Source organism: Oculina patagonica, chromosome 11 (genome assembly GCF_052425735.1).
Source record: "Oculina patagonica isolate OP01 chromosome 11, crgOcupat, whole genome shotgun sequence".
NCBI lineage: Eukaryota > Metazoa > Cnidaria > Anthozoa > Scleractinia > Oculinidae > Oculina > Oculina patagonica.
Window position 1 is genome coordinate 19,166,507 of NC_135768.1, and position 22,047 is coordinate 19,188,553.

Here is a 22,047-nt window from a genome sequence, read left to right on the forward strand (position 1 = left end):
TTAAGGTCGCGGGGGACACCTTAGGCTCATCATTATGCATTTATTTAAAGCGTATGCACGAAGTACAACGACTGACATCGACAACTTTACGAGATATTTATGACTGGACAAAAATATGGGCGCGTGCGCGTGATTTGTAAAAATCCCTGTTTCTTTAATATTTTAACCAATTTAAAACAACACTTAGCGATATACGTTCATGTAGATTGTAGGAAGTCTTTGAGCTTATTTTCATTTAAATTTGAATATTTCTGCAACTCAGAGTAATCACAAAATTATTCGGCATAAACAATCGTGTCCTTTTTGAAAACGCATTGTTCTCACCATAAAAGCGTGGAATATAATTACCATAATTACATCTCTCCTTGGCAAAATGATCGTATTTAGGTCGGGACACCTTCGGAAATCTCAAAGTTTGGACTTTTCCGACAATTTTGTGGCAGAGAATACAGCACGGATACAGAACTTCATGACTTGCCACTGCAGATAGGTAAACTGTGAATACTGTAGTGTGTCATAACAGAAGCGGAATTTTAAAAGAGCGCTTTTAGAAAGAGGTAGAAGACATTAAATTCATATTTGCGCACTTAAACCGCCATAACTTGCTGGCAAACTTTAAATTAAAAAATCGGCTTCTGTTATGACACTCTAGAGGTATTGACTGATTAGTTTTTGACAAGATCACAGCGTGCTGTCTCCTACTCGTTCCGCAAGCTCTGCCACAAAATTATGTTTTTCCCAATTTGGCACTAACGAGGCTATAACATCGCCGTTAAATGCAATCTACCAAATAAAAGATGACATTCACAATCTTTCATCATTTCTTTATGTCTCTGCAAAAGTTGAGCTTAATCGCACCTATAACAGCTGAGAAATAAGCGTTTTAAAAGATGCAGGTCAAGCAAAATTTCCCTTCATGAATTTATTCATGCTGTAGGTATCCCCCGCGACCTTAAACAACGAGGGAAGTACAAGTCTCGGAATAAATCTTAACAACAGAATTGCAATGTACACGTGCGCTCGATGACAATTGTTTTATGAGGTAGAATAAACCGGCATTTTCTATAGCAAAAGAAAATTCGTGTCAGAATCAGCCGTCTAGGTCGCCGGAAAAAGGTTTATTCAAGACTTACACAGTTATGCTAAGAACAATTCCATTACCAACGAAAAAAATGGACAATTGATCAAATCTCCTCTTTTATTTATCAAATAGATTTCCATTTTAACTATAACGCACTGAATTTTGCAAATTAATATAATTATTCTAAATACAAAATTCTATTAATTAACTCAATTTAACTTATGACAAATGATTAATTCACCACCGATTGATAATTTTCGCAGGATTTCCCCTTCCCTTTAATCGTCTTGCTTACAAAAACTCATATGCGTAATGTGATCTCATAAAAAAATCACCAAACGAACATTGTAAAAAAATTTGATGTACATATACATGTAATATGAATAGTCAAAGAATAATTCTTAATCTATGCGTCAATTTACAAAATTTTTAAGATTTGGATTCGATGCTCTAGACGAAAATCAGAAGCCTTGAGCAAACACATGTCACGCAATTTTCATTGAGGAAAGATTGCGTGACAAACCAAAAGAACGTCTTTGCAGGGAGCGATTGTTGTCACGAAACGTACAAGGGAGCACCCGTGACATTATGAATAGCTATAAAACATATATGGGAAACAGATGGCGCTTTCAATTCAAACTCAGTTATTTTAGCCGTAGATTTAACTTAACATGTAGTTATACTAAAACGGTTGGCTAAATACAGTGTTAATTCACGTTATTTTTTCTTTTCTTTATATAATTTTAATCATTTTTTTTATAAAAGTCTCCTATGATACACTTTCGACGTCAACCACGTAGCACCAGGCAGACATCTTCTCCTCGTACGAAAACCGACGATGTCGAAGATGTCCGAAGATTACCCGAGCTACCGACGGCTAAGCCGATTACGTTCTCTGCTCCGGAGCATTGTTTACCGTATGCAATTTGGAAAACTGCGCGCAGCTCAGCGTTGCTCAGCAGCTGAGGTTAATTGATGTTGTAGACGCCTTTCTTTTTCATGAAGCCCATTTTCTCAAACTTTCCTTCTTTCTTACCGGCCTTCTGTTCCTTCTCTCGTTGTTTTCTCGCCTTGTGTTCTCGCTCCATCTCTGTCTTCATTTCTTTGACTTTCTTCTTGATTATCGCTCTGTGATTCTGACTCACTCCCATGGCCTGAGAAATCGAAGCAAGAGCGATCAATATCTTAAAGAAACTGTCATGGATTTTAGGCAAATTTAGGCGTAGGAAATGACCATCAAATTACCCTCCTGGACAGCAAGGAAGAAAAACAAACACCTTTCTTGGTCCAAATTAGGAATAAAATAGTTTAGCACTGATTGTGCCTGAAAAAGAGGAGTCATAGAATGTTCCGTTTATAGTTTGCAGGGCTCGGAAAATTAGGCTTCTGTTTGGAATGCTTGCAAAATTTTAGTGGGTGCTTGTTTGCTTGTGCTCGCATATTTTTACAAGTGCACGCATGCTTGGTTTTTAGTGGAGGTAGCTCTTTGACACGTGGTCGTTGCTTGCAAGGCTTACTCTTGTTGATGCCCTTGCTTGCAAAGAAAAACACTTTGCTCGCAAGGACCATTCAGTACCCCTTACAAGCAATCAACAACTTATTTCTCCCAACATTATCAATACATTGTCAAACATTAGGCGATGAGACTAAAGAAAATCATCAACTAGGGGATATTGTTTTCAGAGACAAAACTGTACCTTGAGTCTGGAGCCATCTAGGTTCAGTAGCTGTTTGCCATCAATGTTCTTATTACTGAATTCTTCTGCATACTCCTCCATGTCAATGGCGATCAACCATGAATACACCTGGACAACATAAACGAGATTTTAACCAAATTTTATGCGTTGTTTGTCAGTATACATGTACTCATGTAAACCTGTTTAGACTGTGAGGGCCATAAGTCATGCACACACACACAAAGTGAGTGAAAACTCGGTCAATTATTAATTTTTCCTTTCTTGTGCATTTTTTTTTGTCTTCAACATCAGTTTTACCCCCTTACTCCCAAAGTCTGAGACCCTGGAACAAGCCTAGAAATCATCAACTTTCTTAATCACATAAACAATGTTATTTTGTACTACGAGTCAATATTAAATGTATCATAAACATACCGACTAAATGTCTGTCTGTCAACAGAACTGTTTGCATGTCAATTAGTCTGCTAGCTTGTTGGTTTGTGTCTGTCCATCTATCCTTCAGTTCAGTTCTGTCATCTGTTATTTGTCTGTCTGTCTGTCTGTCTGTCTTCCTGTCTGCCTTTCTGACTGTCTGTCTGTCTGTCTGTCTGTCTGTCTGTTGGTATGTCTGTCTGTCTGTCTGTCTGCCTCCCTATATGACTGTCACCCACCTGGTCTGTGTCCCAGTCTGCGACAGTTTGTAGTGCCCCAGGTGACTGCATGTCTGACATGGGACTAAGGACTGGTGACTGTCCATCAATATATGAAGCCAGACCTGGAGAGCTCCGTGCAGAATCTGTTTGACCACTAGCCGCAAGTAATTCAGGAGGGACATCAATAGCAGCTTCATTGTACGACTCCATCACTGGAACACTCTTCATTTGCAACAGAGGCATGGCTGGAGGGAGGAATGGGGACGAGCCACGAGAGGAAGCCTGGGACGAGGCCAGGTCTGAGTCAATCTGAGAAAATGGTGAAATAAATATTAAAATAAATGTAAGAAATCATGATTGACAAGGTTGTCCAAGGTTGTTCTGGTAGATTTTTTTACTTTTCATATTTTTGTTAATAGCATATTTTGATTGAAGCTTGCATGTTGAGTTTGAAGGATGCTTGGATCCTCAAAAATGCCATGACTGTAAAAGAAGAAATTTGCATTTCAAACCTGAAAGGTGCGAAATGTAGCATGGTTCATACAGTCCTAGCCAAACAAAATTCTAGGGACTTTTCAAGGATGCAAAAAATTAATTTTCAAGTACTTGATACCATTGCTCAGAATGTCAAAGAAATCTGTCAGTCTGTCTTAAAAACAAAGCGTACTATATAGTGTACTATCTAACACTTTGCATATAAGTTAATTATGCACACTCCCTTTTGTCACGCACTGAAAAGTGTTCTCCAAAAATACAATAGGTACATGTATGTAAAAATAGAGAATGTAGTTTACAATTTCAAGGACTTTTCAAAAATCATTCAAAACTTGAAGGCCCTTCAAGGACTTGGCAGATTCAAGGTCTTCTTAAGATGACAGCCGAACTTCAAGGGCTTTTCAAGACTGTATGAACCATGTGGGGGAGGCATTGACCATTCCTTAAGGCTGTGCTATAAGGTGAACTGTAAAGACTCCCTTACCCTTCTTGTAGCCTCTTCAATCTCATCCAAAGAGTTTGTTGAGCCTGAAAGACACTCAGAATCCTCTTCATCCACAGGGTGTCGTGCATCTCTGTCAATCCGATCAAGCGCTGTAGTCGGCAAAGACGACACCTTGATGTCAGCCTTGGACAGCTGCTTCTCCAGAAGATTCTCCACCACAATGTTACGTGTCTCTTCCTTGTGTGACAGAGGGAAGCTGGCTCGTGTCTCATGCGGAGGCGACTCATCGCCCTTGGTAGCCGACTCATCATACAAGTTTTTCCCTGTGGATCGAAGTTTGAAACCTCCAACTGGAAAAGAAGGAAGAACAAGCCCTGGTCCTTTTGGAGGCCCTCTGTGGTCCTCAGTTTCTGTGGCAGCCTTCCTCACAGGAACATCCTCTTCATCTTCATCAGAGGCCTCATGATCTCCGAACATCTAAAGAGAGAATGACACAGGAAATTAATTGCCAATGAACTGAATGTATTGTTGACTGCAAGGGGTCAATTTTTGTTCCAGAAATGCTGCGTGCAGCCTCAGTTGACTCACTCACATTTGTGTTATCATGTTGCACACTAGGATAAGAAAGAGACTGCTCATGTTGTCCACTGGATGGTGGCATATGGAAAGTTAAATACCAAAATGGTTGATATTTATATCCAATTGCTTTTTTGTATACTTAATAAATGTTTTTTTTTCCAATTTATTTTTACAATGTTTCAGTTAAGGTAATATTTCCTACATTTTAACAGAAATTTGCTTCAACAGTAGGTAGGTAGTAGAGGTAGGTAGGTTGGAAGTTAGGTAGGTACATGTAGGTAGGTAGTATAGGTAGGTACATGTAGGTAGGTAGTATAGGTATGTACATGTAGGTAGGTAGTATAGGTAGGTACATGTAGGTAGGTAGTATAGGTAGGTACATGTAGGTAGGTAGTATAGGTAGGTACATGTAGGTAGGTGGTAGGTAGGTCGGTAGGTAGGTAGTTAGGTACGTTGGCAGGCAGGCAGGTAGGTAGGTAGGTAGGTAGGTAGGTAGGTAGGTAGGTAGGTAGGTACTGTAGGTAGGTAGGTCGGTCGGTAGGTAGGTCGGTAGGTAGGTAGGTAGACAGGTAGATAGGTTAAGTCTGCATTCAAGCCTAGTGGCTCATCAGGCAGGATTTTATCCTGGTTTTACTAGCATGAAATGACTAGGAGTATTTCTAATCCCCCCTGGATGGGATGCTAGTCACGGGGTTAATCCCCAGCATTAAATTTGCCGGTACCCATTTGAACACCTCGGTGGAGAGAGGCACTATGAAAGTGTCTCACCCAAGAACACAGTACAGTGCCCCATCCAGGGCTTGAACCTGAACTGCTCAATCTGGAGTCAGGTGTACTAACCAATACGCCACCATGCCTCCCATTTCAACAGTAGAGGTTTTCTTTAACTCAAACAACCACATGTACACGTATTACATGTACCTCATCATCATCATCATCCAGAGATTTCGCCCAGCTTGCACGAGTTGGTTTATGCTTCTTCTGCTGTGCCTCTGCAAGTCTCTTCTTCTCCAGCAGATATTCATTACTCAGTGTCTTTGTAGCTGGGACACAGTTTAGATCCATACCATCTTTAGACTTGCTCACTGTTACAGGCTCTGGAGACCAGAGGAACAATGTATTATTTTAGTCAATGTATTTAGCACTATTGTGCTAAAACAACATTATTTCTTAACCAGAGGCCTTATGCATCCCATGGCACAATGAGGAAGGATAACATTTCTTTACTCAAATCCAGAATTTTAAATGTTTTTGGGGCTTCATCCAGTCAAAGGAAGGATGACTACAGGTAACCAGTTTCCACAAAATACATTTTTTTATATTTTTCATTTATTTGTACTAAATTCCACTTATTGAGGTTGGTAATAATGGGTATTTCTTATGACTGCAGTTTTGAGAAGTAGATTAAACATTAACCACATGCGAGGGCCGTATTGGGCGAATATTGGCCCTAGGTCTGGACAGTATGGATCGAGCGCAGCAAGGTCCATACAAAAAAGACAGAGGGCTAATAATCACCCAGTACGGTCCCGAGCAAGCTTGGTTAATAAGAGATTTATTACACGACTGGAAACTTTGTGTAGTGAGAATTGCTACCCGGCAGATGTCATGGAAAACAATGTGCGGCAAAACTTTTACGTGCGCTAAAGGAGTTATAATTATTTCTGTGATTAAGGTCATTTCATTTTCAAAGCAATAAAAACTCCATAAAAATCTTGCAAAAAAAAAAAATTGGCAAAAATCTTGCGCTAAATCGCGCGGGATCATCATCATCCCTCGCTGGACCAGAAATAAAGTAATCTGATTGGCTGATTTAGTTATTGGCCCTCGGACCGCCTTAGTTGTGTAACAAAATGTGTATTTGGTGAATTGATGAGTTTCTTAATTCTCATCATCAGTCTGTTTGACAGTGTATCAAGACAGCAAGGAGAAATCAGATGTCAGTCACTCGGCTTGATAGGTGTCCACTTACCTACTGTATCTTCTTTCTTATGTGAATCCCAGCTAAGCTGGAAACTTGATAGTGCCGCCTCAACTTCAGACGCGAGTCCATTCTCAATGACTTCTTCTTGAACCTCTTGTCTTTTTTCACTAGTTGGCAATGATTTTTGCTGCTCATTCCTAACTACAACTGGTGAGGTTTCCACTCTCTTTTGTTTTGCTTCCTTCGCTGATACAGAAGTGGATTGTTGAAGTTGTTTTTCCAGCTCTTTCACCTGAAAAAACATGCAACAGGAATTAGCAATTCATGAAGAAAAACAAAGAAATCATTAATATAAAATGATTATAAAGAGGTACAACTGTGCATTGTACAGTAGCTGTAAAAGTTATTGCTAGTCAACCCCATTCTCCTCCCCAGAGCCGCTTGTCCCTCTTAGCCGGCGAAGCCTGTGCACAAAAAAACAAGTGGCTCTGGAGACACATGATTTGATTTGCTAGCTTTTAACAAAGAGTTTTTCAAATAATGCCAATTACATCAATCATTTTAAACTCGGGTAGAACAAAGGGATTTTTAAATGGTTCATTTGATTGGTTGTTCCCTTTGTTAAAATCCGGTCAATCAAATCATGTGCCCCACAGCCACTTGTTCTTCATGCCCCAGGCTCTGCTGGCTAGAGTATCAAGCGGCTCCGGGGATGAGAATCAATCAACCTCCAAAGGTACCTGTATATTATGTTACTTCAAAGAAGAACATGGAAATATAAAGTTACAATATGTGCACATGCAGTAAGTACAAACCTTATCTTGCAACAACTTAATTTCAACAGCAGATCTTTCAGCATTCACAGCATTTGCTTGTTCCCTTCAAAGAAAAATTCAGAATACTCTTTATAACAAGGAAATTAAAGGCAACCTGCCAGGACTTGAGCCTGGATCATTCAGTCCAGAGTCCAATAATGCACTTATCATTAGTCCACTGTGCCTCCCACCAATGCACATATAAAGCTACTTTAAACTTCTCAATGCTTACCTGTCCTCTAATTCCTTCACTTTATTCTTGGTAATGTGGTATTTCTTCTCCAAGATCAGGTACAACCCTTTGCTTTCCTCCAGCTGTCGGACCATGTCGTCATTCTCCGCCTCAGACACAGCCAGGTCTGACTCTAACATATTAACCTTTTCTTTCATATCAGCTAAATCTTTCTGCATCTTCTTGGTTTCATTGTTGGCTTGTTCTCCGGCTGGTTCCTAGAGATTCAGCATACAATCTGTTTACTGATCATGACCTCTACACAGTCTGTGCAGTTTACACTTGGGAGAATTTACACATAAATCAATTGAATATGGTGTAAAATTCTCCTTGGTTACATTGATCAGTTGCCGTCTTCTCATGACCTTCAAAGATAACTTGTACTTTTAGATTTGGAAGAAATCATTAAGTTACTAATACATATAGCTATTGGGGTTGAAAGAAGTTAATCTACATGTACTTTGAACTGTTTCCTGACCTTTCTTCATGTTTAAATCTTTGAACGAAAAGTTGTTGAACCTGGCTTCAATATCCTTATACAACCTTCCATGTTAACTTTTTACCTTAGTGGCCATTTGGTGACTACATGTATCTATTTAGGTGGTCGCTAATGGAAATTTTTGATCACCAAATTATTACTATCTGTAAATCTATGTGCACCAAAAAGCATAATGGAACAAAATTTTAACACAAATTTTTTCCCTCAAAGAAACAAAAAGAATAAAACTTAGGTCAGCTTACAAAGCCAGAAATGTTGTGGTTCTGGTACCCAGTAGATTTTAATAGCAGAATGACTAACGACAGAGCAGTTTTCAGTTTGGATGATACAGTAACTCGAACTTGGATAACTCGAACAACCCTGTTAACTTGAAAGTTCCATTTCCCTTGGATTTGAACCCACTTTTCAGTCATTTTACTCGGTTAACTCGAACTCGGATAACTCGAAAACCCCGCTAACTCGAACTAAATTTTGTTTCCCTTGATCAACATTTGGGTCAAATTTACCCCGATAACTCGAATTGTGGTTCTTGCAGCTTGCCACGGTTGGCCATTGATATATCCCATAAGCTCTTCTTGTCGTGTAATCGGATTTATACACTAAAACGAATACTACAGCAGTTTGATTTTAATTAGAGCAACGAATAGATCATGTATCTGACAGTCATTTTCCACGCTCATTACAAAAATGTATGATCATGTGAGAGTTTCTGACAAGATAAGTTTAATTTGCACTGTTCTGTGTATTGAAGTGCTGAAAAATCGATAAACTATCAATTATTAACTTGGCAAATTGAATATTTAATCGACCCTGATAACTCGAAACCCCGCTTACTCGAACTGTTTTTTCGTTGCCCTTCAGAGTTCGAGTTACCGGGGTTCTACTGTAGTTTGCTCAAGCTCCAGAACAGGCTGGCGACTAATAAATGCTCGCAACTTGGAGGGTTGTTATAAGAAATATTCATGACTACATTGTACAAATAAATCAGTTGCCAAATTATGGTACAATCCCTTGCAAAACAAATCTGGAAAAATCTAGGAATTTCTAGAATTTTTCTAGAAATTTCCTAGAAAAAAATTCTAGAAATTTCTAGAATTAACCAGTTTTATTTTCTGGAAAATTCTAGAAAATTCTAGAATGTTAATGAAACATGCTAATAAGGCCAGAATTTGTCAGCTTTTTCCAGAAATTTTAATTTAGCATGAAATCAGGTTGTTTCCAGCTTTTTCCATATGCAGTTTTCCAGATTTTTCTAGAAAATTCTAGCAAAGAACATAATGATTGCAGGATCAGAAAAATTTTAATTTCCAGTTTTTTCTAGAAAATTCCAGATGTTTCCAGAATAATTCCAGCTTTTACTAGTATTATTCCAGCAGGATGTAAAATAGCTTCAGATCCCTTCCTAATCCTCTTTACATGATTTCAAAGAACACCATCGCAAGTAAAAACTATCTTGTTTTTTTATCAGTCACATGCCAACAAAAACACCAGTCACCATTTTGCCAACACAAAGTGGATTTATTTCTACTTAAAAGATTAAAACATGTGAAATCAATATCCTATAAAATAAACACCATAGACTTTGAGAAATTTAAAAAAATTGAGAAGAAAGAGGTTTTCCATAGCTGTTTTCTATGCTCCTTTCCTTATTGTCCATTCCTGTTCTTTGCCTTGAAGCTATTTTCTTTATTTTAAAGAAGCAGACTAAGGCCTTCCTCACAAATGACCTGGTTGATCCTTGAAATGCATTCTTTAATGATCTTTAATACAGTGCCTGAAAAAAAAAAAAAACAGCCAAATGAAAATTAATGTTGATGCATGGGTTACATGTGTTATCAATCAAGAACAAGACTATCAAAGACAAAACTTCTATTTGCCACCACTTAGGGATACAGGTAGTATTACACTGTAATGTGCATGATAACAGTTAACTACATAATGCATGATGGAGTCCAGATAAGCAAGAACAAAACTGAAATTCGTTTGTAGCCTGTAAATTTGAGCTTTTTTTAATTCAAACTGACAAGAAATGAAACAGGGATCTTACATAGGCCCTCTAAAATATAAAAAGAAGCCTGGTACTTTCTTCAACATCAATGTTTGCTGCCATTTTTTGGTGTCTATCCACAGGATCAGAATGTCAGTTGTTTTGCAAATGAGGTTATGAAATCGTGGAAAAACCAAAGTTCGGTGAATAAAGCTTTCATGGAACGTTTAGTGAAGAATTAAATATAACTGCCTCATGAGTTCAGTGAAAAATTAAGTAAAAGTTAATAAACTGTCTCGAGATGTCAGGCCATGCAGGCCACGTGGCATTTGCACGCTCATTTCAAGTATGGTCAAACAGACAACTTCACGAACCCCAAAATGAAACTTTGTCCTCTAGACCTTTAAGAAACTGTATGTACACGTACTCACCGAATACTCCCAAAATACTCCTTCAAACATGACTGATCTCTTGGTCACTGGATGGGTTTCCTGATCAGAAGTGAGCATGCATCTCCTTCTTTAATGTTGAGATGATTTTTGACCACGATCTTTGTGGACAATTAAACTTCGATTCCCCAAGTTCCCCAGTGAACAACAACGTACTCGTATTTGACATTACTTGACATGACTCGAAGCGAAGAAAAACACGATGAAGAGGTAAAGATCTGCATTCAAAACATCCGTGCAGAAAACGAGCTGAAATGAATACCTCACTGAAAGCGCGTCAGTCTTCCAAATTTAAATTTGGCGGAACGTTTGATCACAGCTATCACTTCTACAAAGGAAAGGAATGCCGCTTCTTTAGGATTGGCTGCCATCCAATGTGTGAAATTTTTCGTTCGTTGAGCAGTAATGAAGAGCCACAGTTCAACATGATAGGGCCTTCCCCTTGATTAAGCCTTCACATCTTGGCAAAAGAAATCACACTAATTTCTTTAACTAAAAAATACATTCTAAGCTCGATCTGTAAGCTTTTAAAGTTTGGTTTATCCGTTTGTCACATCCATTTGCAAACGCCGCCATGTTTGTTTACAACGAGAAGAGAAAACCTGGGAACTAGGCCAACGTTTCACCACGTGACTCACGCTTGTGTACGAAAACATGGCGGCTCTTTATACAACTGCTTTATAGCAAAAGTTTATCAGACAGAAGTGATTGTCCTGAGAAGGAAATATCGTGCATCTGCAACAAACTATCTTTTGAAATATTTCCTAACGTTAGTTTGAACCTGCAAGCATTTTGTTCGTCATCAAGTTGTTGGGAAAATTATTATTTGCCGAATCACTGCGAGTCATTTGTTCGATCGACGGACGTGAGCGTGTATATCAGAAGTATTGAGCCAAGAATGACCATTCCCGTGTGAGAGTCAGTGGAACATTACTTTTGAAAGGTGAACATTGATCAATAGCAAAGTAATTCGTCATTATATTGATGTTTGACACTGCGATAACATCGTTCTGCTTTCGTAATAATTGTCCTATAAATATAATGACTTCAACTTGAGTCTGGTTCGATCGCGACCGAATGAAAGGAGTTAGAGTATTCGGGCTTGTGAAATTGTGGTAAGCGTAAGAGGAATATTCCGATAAGCTGTATACTAGACAGAAAACTTAAATCTTTTAACAGCAATGTTTGACTTTGTAGACTTAATTCTTTGCTTCGACATGGAAACGTGAATGCACACTAGAAATGACTAAATAAAGTGAGTAATTTGAACTGGAAATAATTATGTTTTCATTTTGAGTGGTTCAGTTACTGAACTAGGTATTGGAAACTGGAAAAAAGCTGGAAATTCAAGTGCATTTGTTATTTTTACTCCTTTCAGTAAGTACCTTCTAGTTTTTTCCAGTTTTCTGATAGATATGAAACCTGGAAAAAGCTGTCAATTTCTGGTATCACAAAGATTAAGTGTCTTATTTCAAGCTATTTCCAGCTTTTGAAAGAATCTAAAGCTTCCAAAAACTAGAAAAATCTTTTCTAGAAAAAAAACTGGAATTCGATTCTGGTAGAAAGCTGTCAAATTCTAGAAATTTCTGGAAATTTCCAGACATTGACAGAAAGCTAGAAATTCATTTTGCAAGGGAAACACTTACAGGTTTTTTGTTCGTCTGCAGCTGGACCTTTTTTTCAGCCAACGAAGCTCTTTTCTCTGCTTCTTCTGCTTTTGTCTCTGCCTGTAAAAATAATTAAAAAAACAATAACCATTATTTTTTGCATGTGCATACATTAATATATTTTTATGGCATATAAACAGGGTGGGAGGGGGAGATGGGGGTGAAGAGGACTCTTAACATTGTACATGGGTTGCACTGACAAAAGGAGATGCTGGTCATATATGTGAAATGGTTGAGATTTGGTCTTACTTGGTCTTACACAATGACAAACTTGCAAACAGTACTAATTTTTTCCCTATTGTGTGGCTCCAGAAAATGTCCATATTCCCCCCATGGAAGGGATTGGACATTTCTGGGGGTAGGAGGGGTCTCAAAGGCCAAAAAAGTTAAGGAAATGTATGAACCTTAATTGGAATTTCCAGATGGGTCTTAGGAAAAATCCCTTCCTTGGGGGAGGTATGGATTATTTATGTAACTACACCTTTCTCCCATGGCTGCAAGATGGTGAAATGGCCAAGGAATGGACGAACATCAAGTTACATGTATAGTAATGGTATGGTTACTAGACTGTACAGTACTACTGTACTTTGTACAGTGGTGAATCATCATTATATAAACACTGTTAAACCCACCTCAGCCAACTTTTGTCTGAGTGCTTCAAGCTGCTGTTCAACATTAGGGTCAATTCTGTGTGATAAGTGAGCTCGGCTCTTGTCTCTTCCCATAAGAAACCTAAATGTAAACAAACCAAGAAAATACAAAGCACGGTCAATTAAAGTTGTACAATCACAAGTGATTTTTGTATGATGCAAGCACCACATGCCCTAAAATTCACAAGCGACAAAGGTGTACTCTTCTAAATCAGCCCTAACTGCAACTGCTGTGCAATAAGTGCTGTAAAACAAAGTAAAGCAGACCAGTTGGCCATGTGTCAAATTGTTACACCAGTATGCATACATGTACATGTAATGGATTATACTAAAATGCTCAGTTGATCATTGAAAAGATTTTGACAACCCTAGAAATAAAGATCTCCAAACTCAGATTTTTCCATACCTTACTATCCCACTTGTATGCTTTAAAGTCTGTGCAGCAAATTGCTGTGTAACTCCAACAAGAGAAACTCCATCAACCTCAATAATCTGATCATTCACCTGTATTCTGGAATAGAATATTAGAGTACCGTATTAACTATTGATTTCTACATGTAGCAGGGCTTGAAAAAAAATCCTGTGGCTGTACAGGACAAGTAGATTTTCTGGTATTAGTAAAGAACAGTTACCAAAATAACCTGTCGGCTGACTGTTGGCCAACTGACTTTTTAGAAAAAGGTAGGGTACACTGTACATGTAAAGGTTGGTGTGTTGGTATCTTATAGTTTTCAGAAACTTACATAATGCTACGTATAATCATAATAGAACATTATTCTCGGCTTCTGATACAACTCCATTGGGAATACATGTATTTTGTGGTTTAAAATTATCTTTGGTTTAAATTTTGAAAACAAATTATTTTTTTAATTTTCATTGTCTCATATTGAATATCATAATCTGAAACAAGGGGAAATAAAAATTAAATTGACTTGAAAAATTTTCAACCAAAGATATAAATTAAAACCATAACAAAAACAACAAATTCAACAAATGAACAATAACAACATACACCAAATTAATAATAATAACCCACGCACCAAGCAACAATGTGTGGTTCCAGAAAAAAAATCCATGTGGAGGATCATTGGAAATTCCAAGGGGGAGGGGGTTCTTAAAGACCAATATTTTTAAAGGAAATAATAAGACTATTTAAAACTGGAATTTCCAGAAGGTAGGAGGGGTTCAAACTGAGAAACCCTTTGTGGGGGAGGGGGGGGGGGGGAGTATGGCTATTTCCTGGAACAGCACAATGAAATTTGGGTGACTAAAGGCCACTCAATGATCTGACTATCTAGACTAACCTTCCATCAAGTGCAGCTGCCCCACCCTCTGTTAGTGACTTGACAAAAATCCCCAGCTTCTCCACCCCTGTGTCAGTACCAACACCAAGACCTATAATGCTCAATCCCAGTCCTCTCTCATCTGAAAATAAACACAATGGTATAAAGCTTCTGTATTCATCATCAGATGACAATCATGTAGAGCTCTTCTCATTGTGCTTTTTTTACACACCAGCAAGGGTTGAAAGGTTTTAGAAAATTGACAACAGAGCTTTGAGAAAAGTCTAGAGAACCAACTACTAACTTAAAAGTCCTCTAAGGAGCAACGTCTTTGCATGGCAATTAACAGTGACATACATGTACAGTAGATCAAAAGATTCAAATCACAATAATTAATAAGACCAACCAAAAAATAATAGGTTTAGAACCAACAATGGCTTTCACAACACCAAATACACCCAGTTAATACTCTCTGAAGAGAGAAGTAAAGCCTAAAAGTTTTTTTTGTGATCTGTAACAGGATGGGGGGGGGGGGAAGGGGGGGGCATAAATTTTCTCTTATACCTTTTTTAGTAGCCTATGTTCAAAAAGATTTTTTTTATGTTTTTTTTTTCCCTGGGATGTATAATTTCCTTTTAACTATGTTACTTCATACTATATTTTTTTTATTAAGGTTTAAAAAATGTACAGGTGTAACATATTTTCAATTGGGAGACTACATGTAGTATACCTTTTAAGAGTATTCCTGGGTTGTAAAATCATGGCTATCCTCATTCACGTCAGTTTGTTTAGTAACACAGATATGAGAAATTAGAACTATTTCATGAAACTATTAGCTCTAGGCTACAGCTGTAAGTTAATAAATCTGACTTCTATCAGTTGATGAATTGGTTGATTGTTGACAAAGCATTACAAAATCTGCAAAAAAACTGGTAAAAGATGTTGAATATAGCATAAAATCAAAAAGCCTACCTTTACTCAGGTCTACCGAGAAAACGTCCATCTTTTCAACTCTTTTTTCCAGCTCCCATTCAGCTGATGCAGTAACTGGGTCAATGTTATCATTTGCTCTGTCGTATTCTTCAGCACTGTAAGTTGAAAACAACTTTGGTGTATCAAGAGCAAATCCTACAGACCTTTTCCCCTTTCTCTCTTTGTCTTTTGCTGCTAAGGCTGACGACGATGGCTTGGCGGTAAACAGCAACGATACCGGGGAGACTGCTTGTGGTTGAGCGTGATCCTCGTCCACATCGCTATGTTCTACGACACTACCAGTACTCTCGTCACCCGAGCTTTCTGTTTCTTCGTGCGGTGACGGCATTTCTTCTTTTTTATGACCAAGGAAGTAAACGCTGTCATGCTTTGGGTGAGAGAGAGACTCTTGAATTTTATTTTCTTCCTGAGCTTTTGAATCTGGTGGTGTTGTGAAATCATATTTACTACTGGGTGAAAATTCTAGCTGGGTAGATTCCTCTTGTGGAATCTCTTCATCTTTCCAAGATGCTTCCCGTATTCTTCCTGGGGTTTCGTCAAAGAAGTCATCTTTGGGCACCTCCTTACGTCGAAACCTCAGTCCTGTTTGAACATTGGGAGAAGTTACATCCTGATCATCAGACTTGGCATTTGTGTTAACCTCGTCAACCTTATTAGACAAGGGTGGTTTTTCCTCCTTTTGATTATTTATGGAAGAAACTGGTTGTTTGGTCAAGCTTTCAGCACTCTTCTCAGACTCATTATCAGACGTCGGCAAAGAGCTCTGTAGAATGCGATCGACGCTATGTGACTTATACAGACGCCTGGTGTGAACTGGGCGATTTTGTAATACTGAGTCATCATGTGAATGACCCAGCTTGCCAACTGTTCCGTGATACTCTCCATTCATAGTTTTGGTATCGGAAAGAAAGCGTTTACGAGACCTTATGAAGTACATAGGCCGTTTTGTACCTGGATCAGATCTTGTACGAGACCTTGGAGCCTGGAAAGGTTCACTGTTTATGTCCAGATCTTTCAAATCTGGAACAAGATCTTGCAAACTAGGCGATCTCTTCTCCTTACGGGACACATCTTCGTTGGAGCCACCACTTTCAAACATTGCTCTCCTTGCTGCGATACCCTGGGACACATGTGGTTTGTGCGTAGGGGTAGCAGGCAAAGTTTTCTTGTAATAATTCGGCAAGGACCATGGTCTTCCTGGAATTTCACCTTGGGTTGCCTGGGACCCATGATCCGACTTCAACCTATCAAGGGCTTCAGAAATAGGTCTGGGCTTCCTGAAATTCTGTTGAGCTTTAACAGCCTCATTTGCAATTGTCTCATCAAAAATGTGTTTCAACTTGCTGACATTTGGCTTGCTTTCTTGATCTTCTTGTACACCGTTCTTGTTATCGCTCATGGGCTCGCTCGCTGCCACGGGTTTTCGCGGGACTCGAGGCTTCTCTTCGCGGGTTTTACGAGCAACATTGTCACTTTTAAGAGGCGAAATAAACCCTTTATCGGATGAGATAACTTTCTTCGGAGGAGCTCCAAATTTGTTATAAGCTTTATGCCTTTCTTCTTTTATATCCGCAGTACCTGGACTGCCTACCGTACGCTTTGTTTTAGTAGTGTCAATAATATTTTTGCGAGACGCCACCGTTGAGCTTTGACTCCGTGGGCTTTCATTCTCGCCTTTTGCTCTACTTGCCACTTCCCGTCGAGCTCGAAATCTGTTCTCTTTGCCGTATTCAGTTCTCGTAGCCATGTAGAGAAGTGGTTTCCGGATTCTTTAAGTTGCTTAATCTCTAGAAGCTCTCTCAAATTTGTTTTGTACGTTGCTTGTACAAACCTTACAACATCGTGTCCGTAAAACACTGACAAACGGCGCCTAAAGTCTAATGACAATTCAGAAAAACACACTAACGAATCAGGTCTTCACCTACCGTTCTTGTTATCTCAAATCACAGAAATGTTCGAGGAAGCTGGCACAATATTCGTCCGCAAATTCACGCCATTACAAGTTCCCATACCAAGAGAAAATGGCCGCCCGTATTAGCTCGGTGAAGTCTATCCGAAGAGTAATCGGTGTCTTTTCAATTTGAGATGCTAGTGTAGTTTCGGCTCAAGACCACGGCGACAACTCAAAGCTGTTAAGTTTCGCCAAAACTGAGTAAACGCGTCGCCACTACGAACTTCAACCTCGCAGGAAGCGAGAGTTTTTTTCGTAAACGATTGAAGTATTCGCCCGTGACAAATAGATCACGTGACACTGTATAAATATAGCAGGAAGTTGACCGGAGCGGGTTGGTTGTAAACGCGATGCAAATGAGTTTAAATTTAAAATTCCTCGGGAAAAAATATTTGCTTAAGCCTCAGAAACTCATCAGAAACAATCGATGATGCACAAACAAACTTGGCATAACTTAAGAAGCTAGTTGGTCAAGCGTGTATAAATCTGTGCATTAGCATATGAGCACGAAAGTTCCCAAACACTGATTTGATAACAAATGTTAATTGAGCGAGTCAGACTATTGTGTACTGACACAATAACTTCTGAACTTCATTTTAAATGGTTCTTTAGCCTCGTAACCTGCCAAGTCCAGACAATTGAAGCGGAACAATGAATTAGAACGAGATTTAAAATGTTTGTAAACATATGCGATTTACAAAAGATTAGTAGCGATTTGCATATAAAATGGCTCGCGCATTTTGCTAGAACTTTCACGTAAAATCAAAACAGGTGCAATGAAAAATTCTAAAAGGGAAATTTGATGATTTTCACATTATTATTTAATGTTTGGTTAGAAAAGTATGAGAATATGAGATTTACTGTGTTTTTTGCATGTAAAAAGGACGAAATGATTTTAGTTGATCGGTTTTAATTTTTTCTTGTCGAACGGTTATTTCGCTTCGAATTTTCGTAGGTTTTCACAAACATTGCAACATGGTAGAAAATGAAAAATGTACAAATAAAAACAGAAACAGCTTTAAATAAAGTTTATCATACATAAATAGGCTACACAGTGGTTTTCAGTGAGAAAATAGAGAATAAACATTCAGAAAACTATATTCTTTGGAGTAATTAATTTAACTGCAGACATGTAAATCAAAAACTCTTCAGACTTTCGAATATTGCCATTAATATTATTAAGGAAACAGCAGCAATGCAACTAATAGAGAAAAATTAACTAATTGTCGCTTGATTATGCAACTCTTTCATTTTGTGTTAGTTCTCCTGTGCGCGCAGCATAAAACGCGATTTAATATTAGGGCACCTGACCACACTTATGCGTTTCGTTGATGCGTTTTGGTCGATGCATAAAAAAGCGTTTACGAAAGCCTCTGTTTTCCTCGTCCACACTGATTCAATAGGGCTTCGTTTTCAAATGTCTTTACCACTTTGGACAGCGTTTTCAATCAAAACCATAAGCGATAGGCGAAAACACATGAATTAAACATCAACGAAAACGCATTCAGGTAAAGTAATAAAGTGAGTTTTAGACTTGAGTGCCGTAAGTTATTTGCGTTTGCTTTGGTTTTGCATTTTAGAGATTGGTTCAAAAATCACGCGCCACTTCCTCAGCCAATCAGAACTGAAACCGAAACCAATCGTGACTCATTCGCGCACGTTTTCCTGTCTTCGCGCCGGCTACATGTCTTTGCTTCGAGTTTTGATTTTTTCACTGTATTGTCTGTGTAATTTGTGATTGGCCAGAGTTATTACTTTGCTTTTGGTTTTACGACACTCAATTGAAAACTGCTCTAATGCCGAAACATGATCAGAGCCACTTACCCTCTCACTAGCTCCCAAAGCAGTCACCCGATTTACCAACAGTCAAAACACATCCCGCACGCCATCTCGATCGTTCGATGACAGCAAATGCCCTATTCCGTGAAATAAATTCCTGCACTAAAGGGCTTAAATTTGTTTTGAGAAACCAAGAAAAATTCTGGCGAGATCTGTCAAGTTTGACAGTCACCAACAATTTCGTCCTAAGTAAAAAAAAAAAAAGAGAAATTAACATTACTTCCGCATCACGGAGCCCCTTTTGCTATCGCAAATTCTTTGCTTTCATTCAAAGACGGTGTTACAAATGAAGAAACATGCTATACACTACTAGAAATACAAGAGCTGCTGTCACGCGAGAAAAGCGGTGTAAATTTTGATCCGAGCGAGCGCAATTTACAAGGCACTGGAGTAGGAAGAAATTGATGGTAAGAGACGGACCATTATTTTCCTGAGGGGGGAGGGGTATGATAACATATTTTGTCTTTTTAGGTCCGGAAAACAATTTTTTTAAAAAAAATTTCATACCCCCCGCCCTCCAGAAAAATAATGGTCCATCCCAGGTCATGGGCTCCTGTCCATGAAGCTTCACAGAGTTATCACAAGTAACTCAGAAAAAAACATTTTGAGTTCTCAATAACGGATTTTCGTCTCACTTACGGTGTTCTCAGTACAAAATGGCAATATTTTTAGCCGTCATTTGCATGTGAAGAAAAAAAAAACGCTGTCATATTGCGTTGTAGGTCTAGAGCGATCAGGCATGAAAAATTGTATCCATAATTTTAAGGGGTCAAAAAAGTTTGAGCTACGCCCAGATTGGTCTTCTTTAGTCTTGGTTGTTTAAATTGGAACGATTTTTACTTAGTGAAGAAATTATTCAACATGACACGAGCGTGGGACAAAGAAAAAAATCTGAGTCCCCGACGGGAATCGAACCCATGGCCTCCCAGATACCGGTTGGGCGCTCTAACCAACTGAGGTACGAGAGACTCGTTGATCATGAGCTGGGCAATTTACTAGGTTGATATGTGACACGCGTCCTGCATACTGCTAGGATCAGCAATGTCGAAATCATCAAATGTGTAGTAAATAATAAAGATGGTAGATTTCAAGCTCGGTGATAAATAGTGAAGAAATTATTAGTAGCTCAGTTGATTAGAGCGCCCAACCGGTATCTGGAAGGCCATGGGTTCGATTCCCGTCGGGGACTCAGATTTTTTCTTTGTCCCACGCTCGTGTCATGTTGAATAATTTCTTCACTATTTATCACCGAGCTTGAAATCTACCATCTTTATTATTTACTACAGATTTTTACTTAGTTGTTCATTCCCTGATGAAGTCAGGCCGTGCCTGACGAAATATTGGAAGAAAATATACAATCCCTCTAAGGTACGGTCAGCCTTTCTGTTTTTTCTAAAATAATTTGTTCGTATTTATACAATTTGCTGATCAGATCCACCAGGATCCGGTTCTTTGTATTATCCGTTGGCCCTTTCTCAAGTTAAAAGTGTTCCTTTAGGGATTTAATTCAAATTTTCCGATAAGCATCCCCGTCCCTTATAGGAGTCCCCCTCCGGAACTCGCAAGGTAATATAACTTGCATGTCCACCATACTCCTAGGATTAGTGCGATTAACATCTTTCTCATATCTGTGCCAAGCATGAGAGATACGCTATGCAGGAAGTTTGAGATTATATATCGGCCTCCCTCACTTTCGAAATGCTATGTATACAAAGCAGAAGTCGAAACACAAATAACAACCAGTACTAATCTGCTAATTCACCAAAATCCTACCATAACAAATGGAAACCCCTAATTGACGAGTCGTTTGTTTTAGCACTACTAACGGTCTATCTTGTAACCTTATCCTTCATTAACTGAACTGTACAGTTGAATCCCGATAACTCAGTCGAAACCTCAGTAACTCGAACCTTCCGCTAACTCGAACCTTTTTCGCCCGGGGGGGTACTCCTTGGAATTTTTGGTGGGGGTGTGCCGCCCGCATCTCCAAATCCAGACCCAATTTCAGACCAAAAAATGTCATTTTCCACACCCATTTTCAGACCTGGACTCAAAAATCCATACCCGTTTTCAGACCTGACCTTGAAATGAACGCTGAACGGAAGTCAACGTAACAAGGATGAATAGGTAAAATTTAGCTGAAATGATATATTTTAACTATTTCTCTTTGTCTCTCACCAGTTACTCGCTCCGGTTGCTGGGAAGAAAAATAAGTTTATAAGCTTTCGTGAACGTTCCCCAGATAACCATACCCAATTTCAGACCAAAATTTTCAAAATCTATACCCGTTTTCAGACCAAAACGGCTCAAAAACCATACCCTTTGGGGCGGCACATACCTATATACCTTATATAGGGGAGTACCCCCCCGGGCTTTTTCGATTCTCCTCCAGGTCATTTTCTTACTAATTTTACCCTCGATATCTCGAACCCCCGATAATTCGAACCTTTTTTGATTTCATTTAAGGGTTCGAGTTGTCATGCAGGGTTCAATATATTCTAGTTTTTTCTTTTTATCACTTTGTTTATTTTTGACCGCTTTCGCCGTCAGGATCAGTTTGCCGTGTATATTTTCCGTTTTAAGGTAAGGTAAGGTGTAAAATACAAAATAAATTTTCACCCGTTTTATCGTTCGTTATCTCTCGAACCATCTCAATGATTGTTTTTCTTCGCCTGTCAATTCCTAGCGTTTTTCTTTGTTAATTGATCATAGATCTATTTAGACTTGGGTTTCTGGAGTTCGGTGGGACTGCAACGAAGGGGGACAGAGAGATTCTTCTTCCTTTTTCTCTCCAAACATTTTAGAAGAAAATGACGTCACGTTTCCAAA

General features: G+C 38.8%; 1 protein-coding gene across 1 annotated transcript; it reads right to left on the reverse strand.

Moving 5' to 3' along the window:
* Positions 1-1,180: 1,180 nt before the first annotated feature.
* Positions 1,181-17,979, reverse strand: LOC144630657 (uncharacterized). Its single transcript, XM_078489022.1, has 13 exons — positions 15,408-17,979; positions 14,457-14,577; positions 13,559-13,663; positions 13,135-13,234; positions 12,482-12,562; positions 7,901-8,118; positions 7,669-7,732; positions 6,902-7,145; positions 5,851-6,026; positions 4,390-4,827; positions 3,429-3,719; positions 2,779-2,886; positions 1,181-2,235 (listed from the first exon to the last, which is right to left on the reverse strand). The coding sequence occupies exons 1-13, from the start codon at positions 17,173-17,175 to the stop codon at positions 2,050-2,052; spliced, it is 3,900 nt and encodes a 1,299-aa protein (XP_078345148.1). The 5' UTR covers positions 17,176-17,979; the 3' UTR covers positions 1,181-2,049.
* Positions 17,980-22,047: the final 4,068 nt, after the last annotated feature.

Coding starts and splice junctions, on each gene's coding strand:
- LOC144630657 (XM_078489022.1), bottom strand. CDS start 17,175: ATGGCTACGAGAACTGAATACGGCAAAGAGAACAGATTTCGAGCTCGA. Junction 7,146..7,668: donor TTAAGTTGTTGCAAGATAAG/GTTTGTACTTAC, acceptor ATGTTTTTTCAG/GTGAAAGAGCTGGAAAAACA. Junction 4,828..5,850: donor TGGATGATGATGATGATGAG/GTACATGTAATA, acceptor TTCTCTCTTTAG/ATGTTCGGAGATCATGAGGC.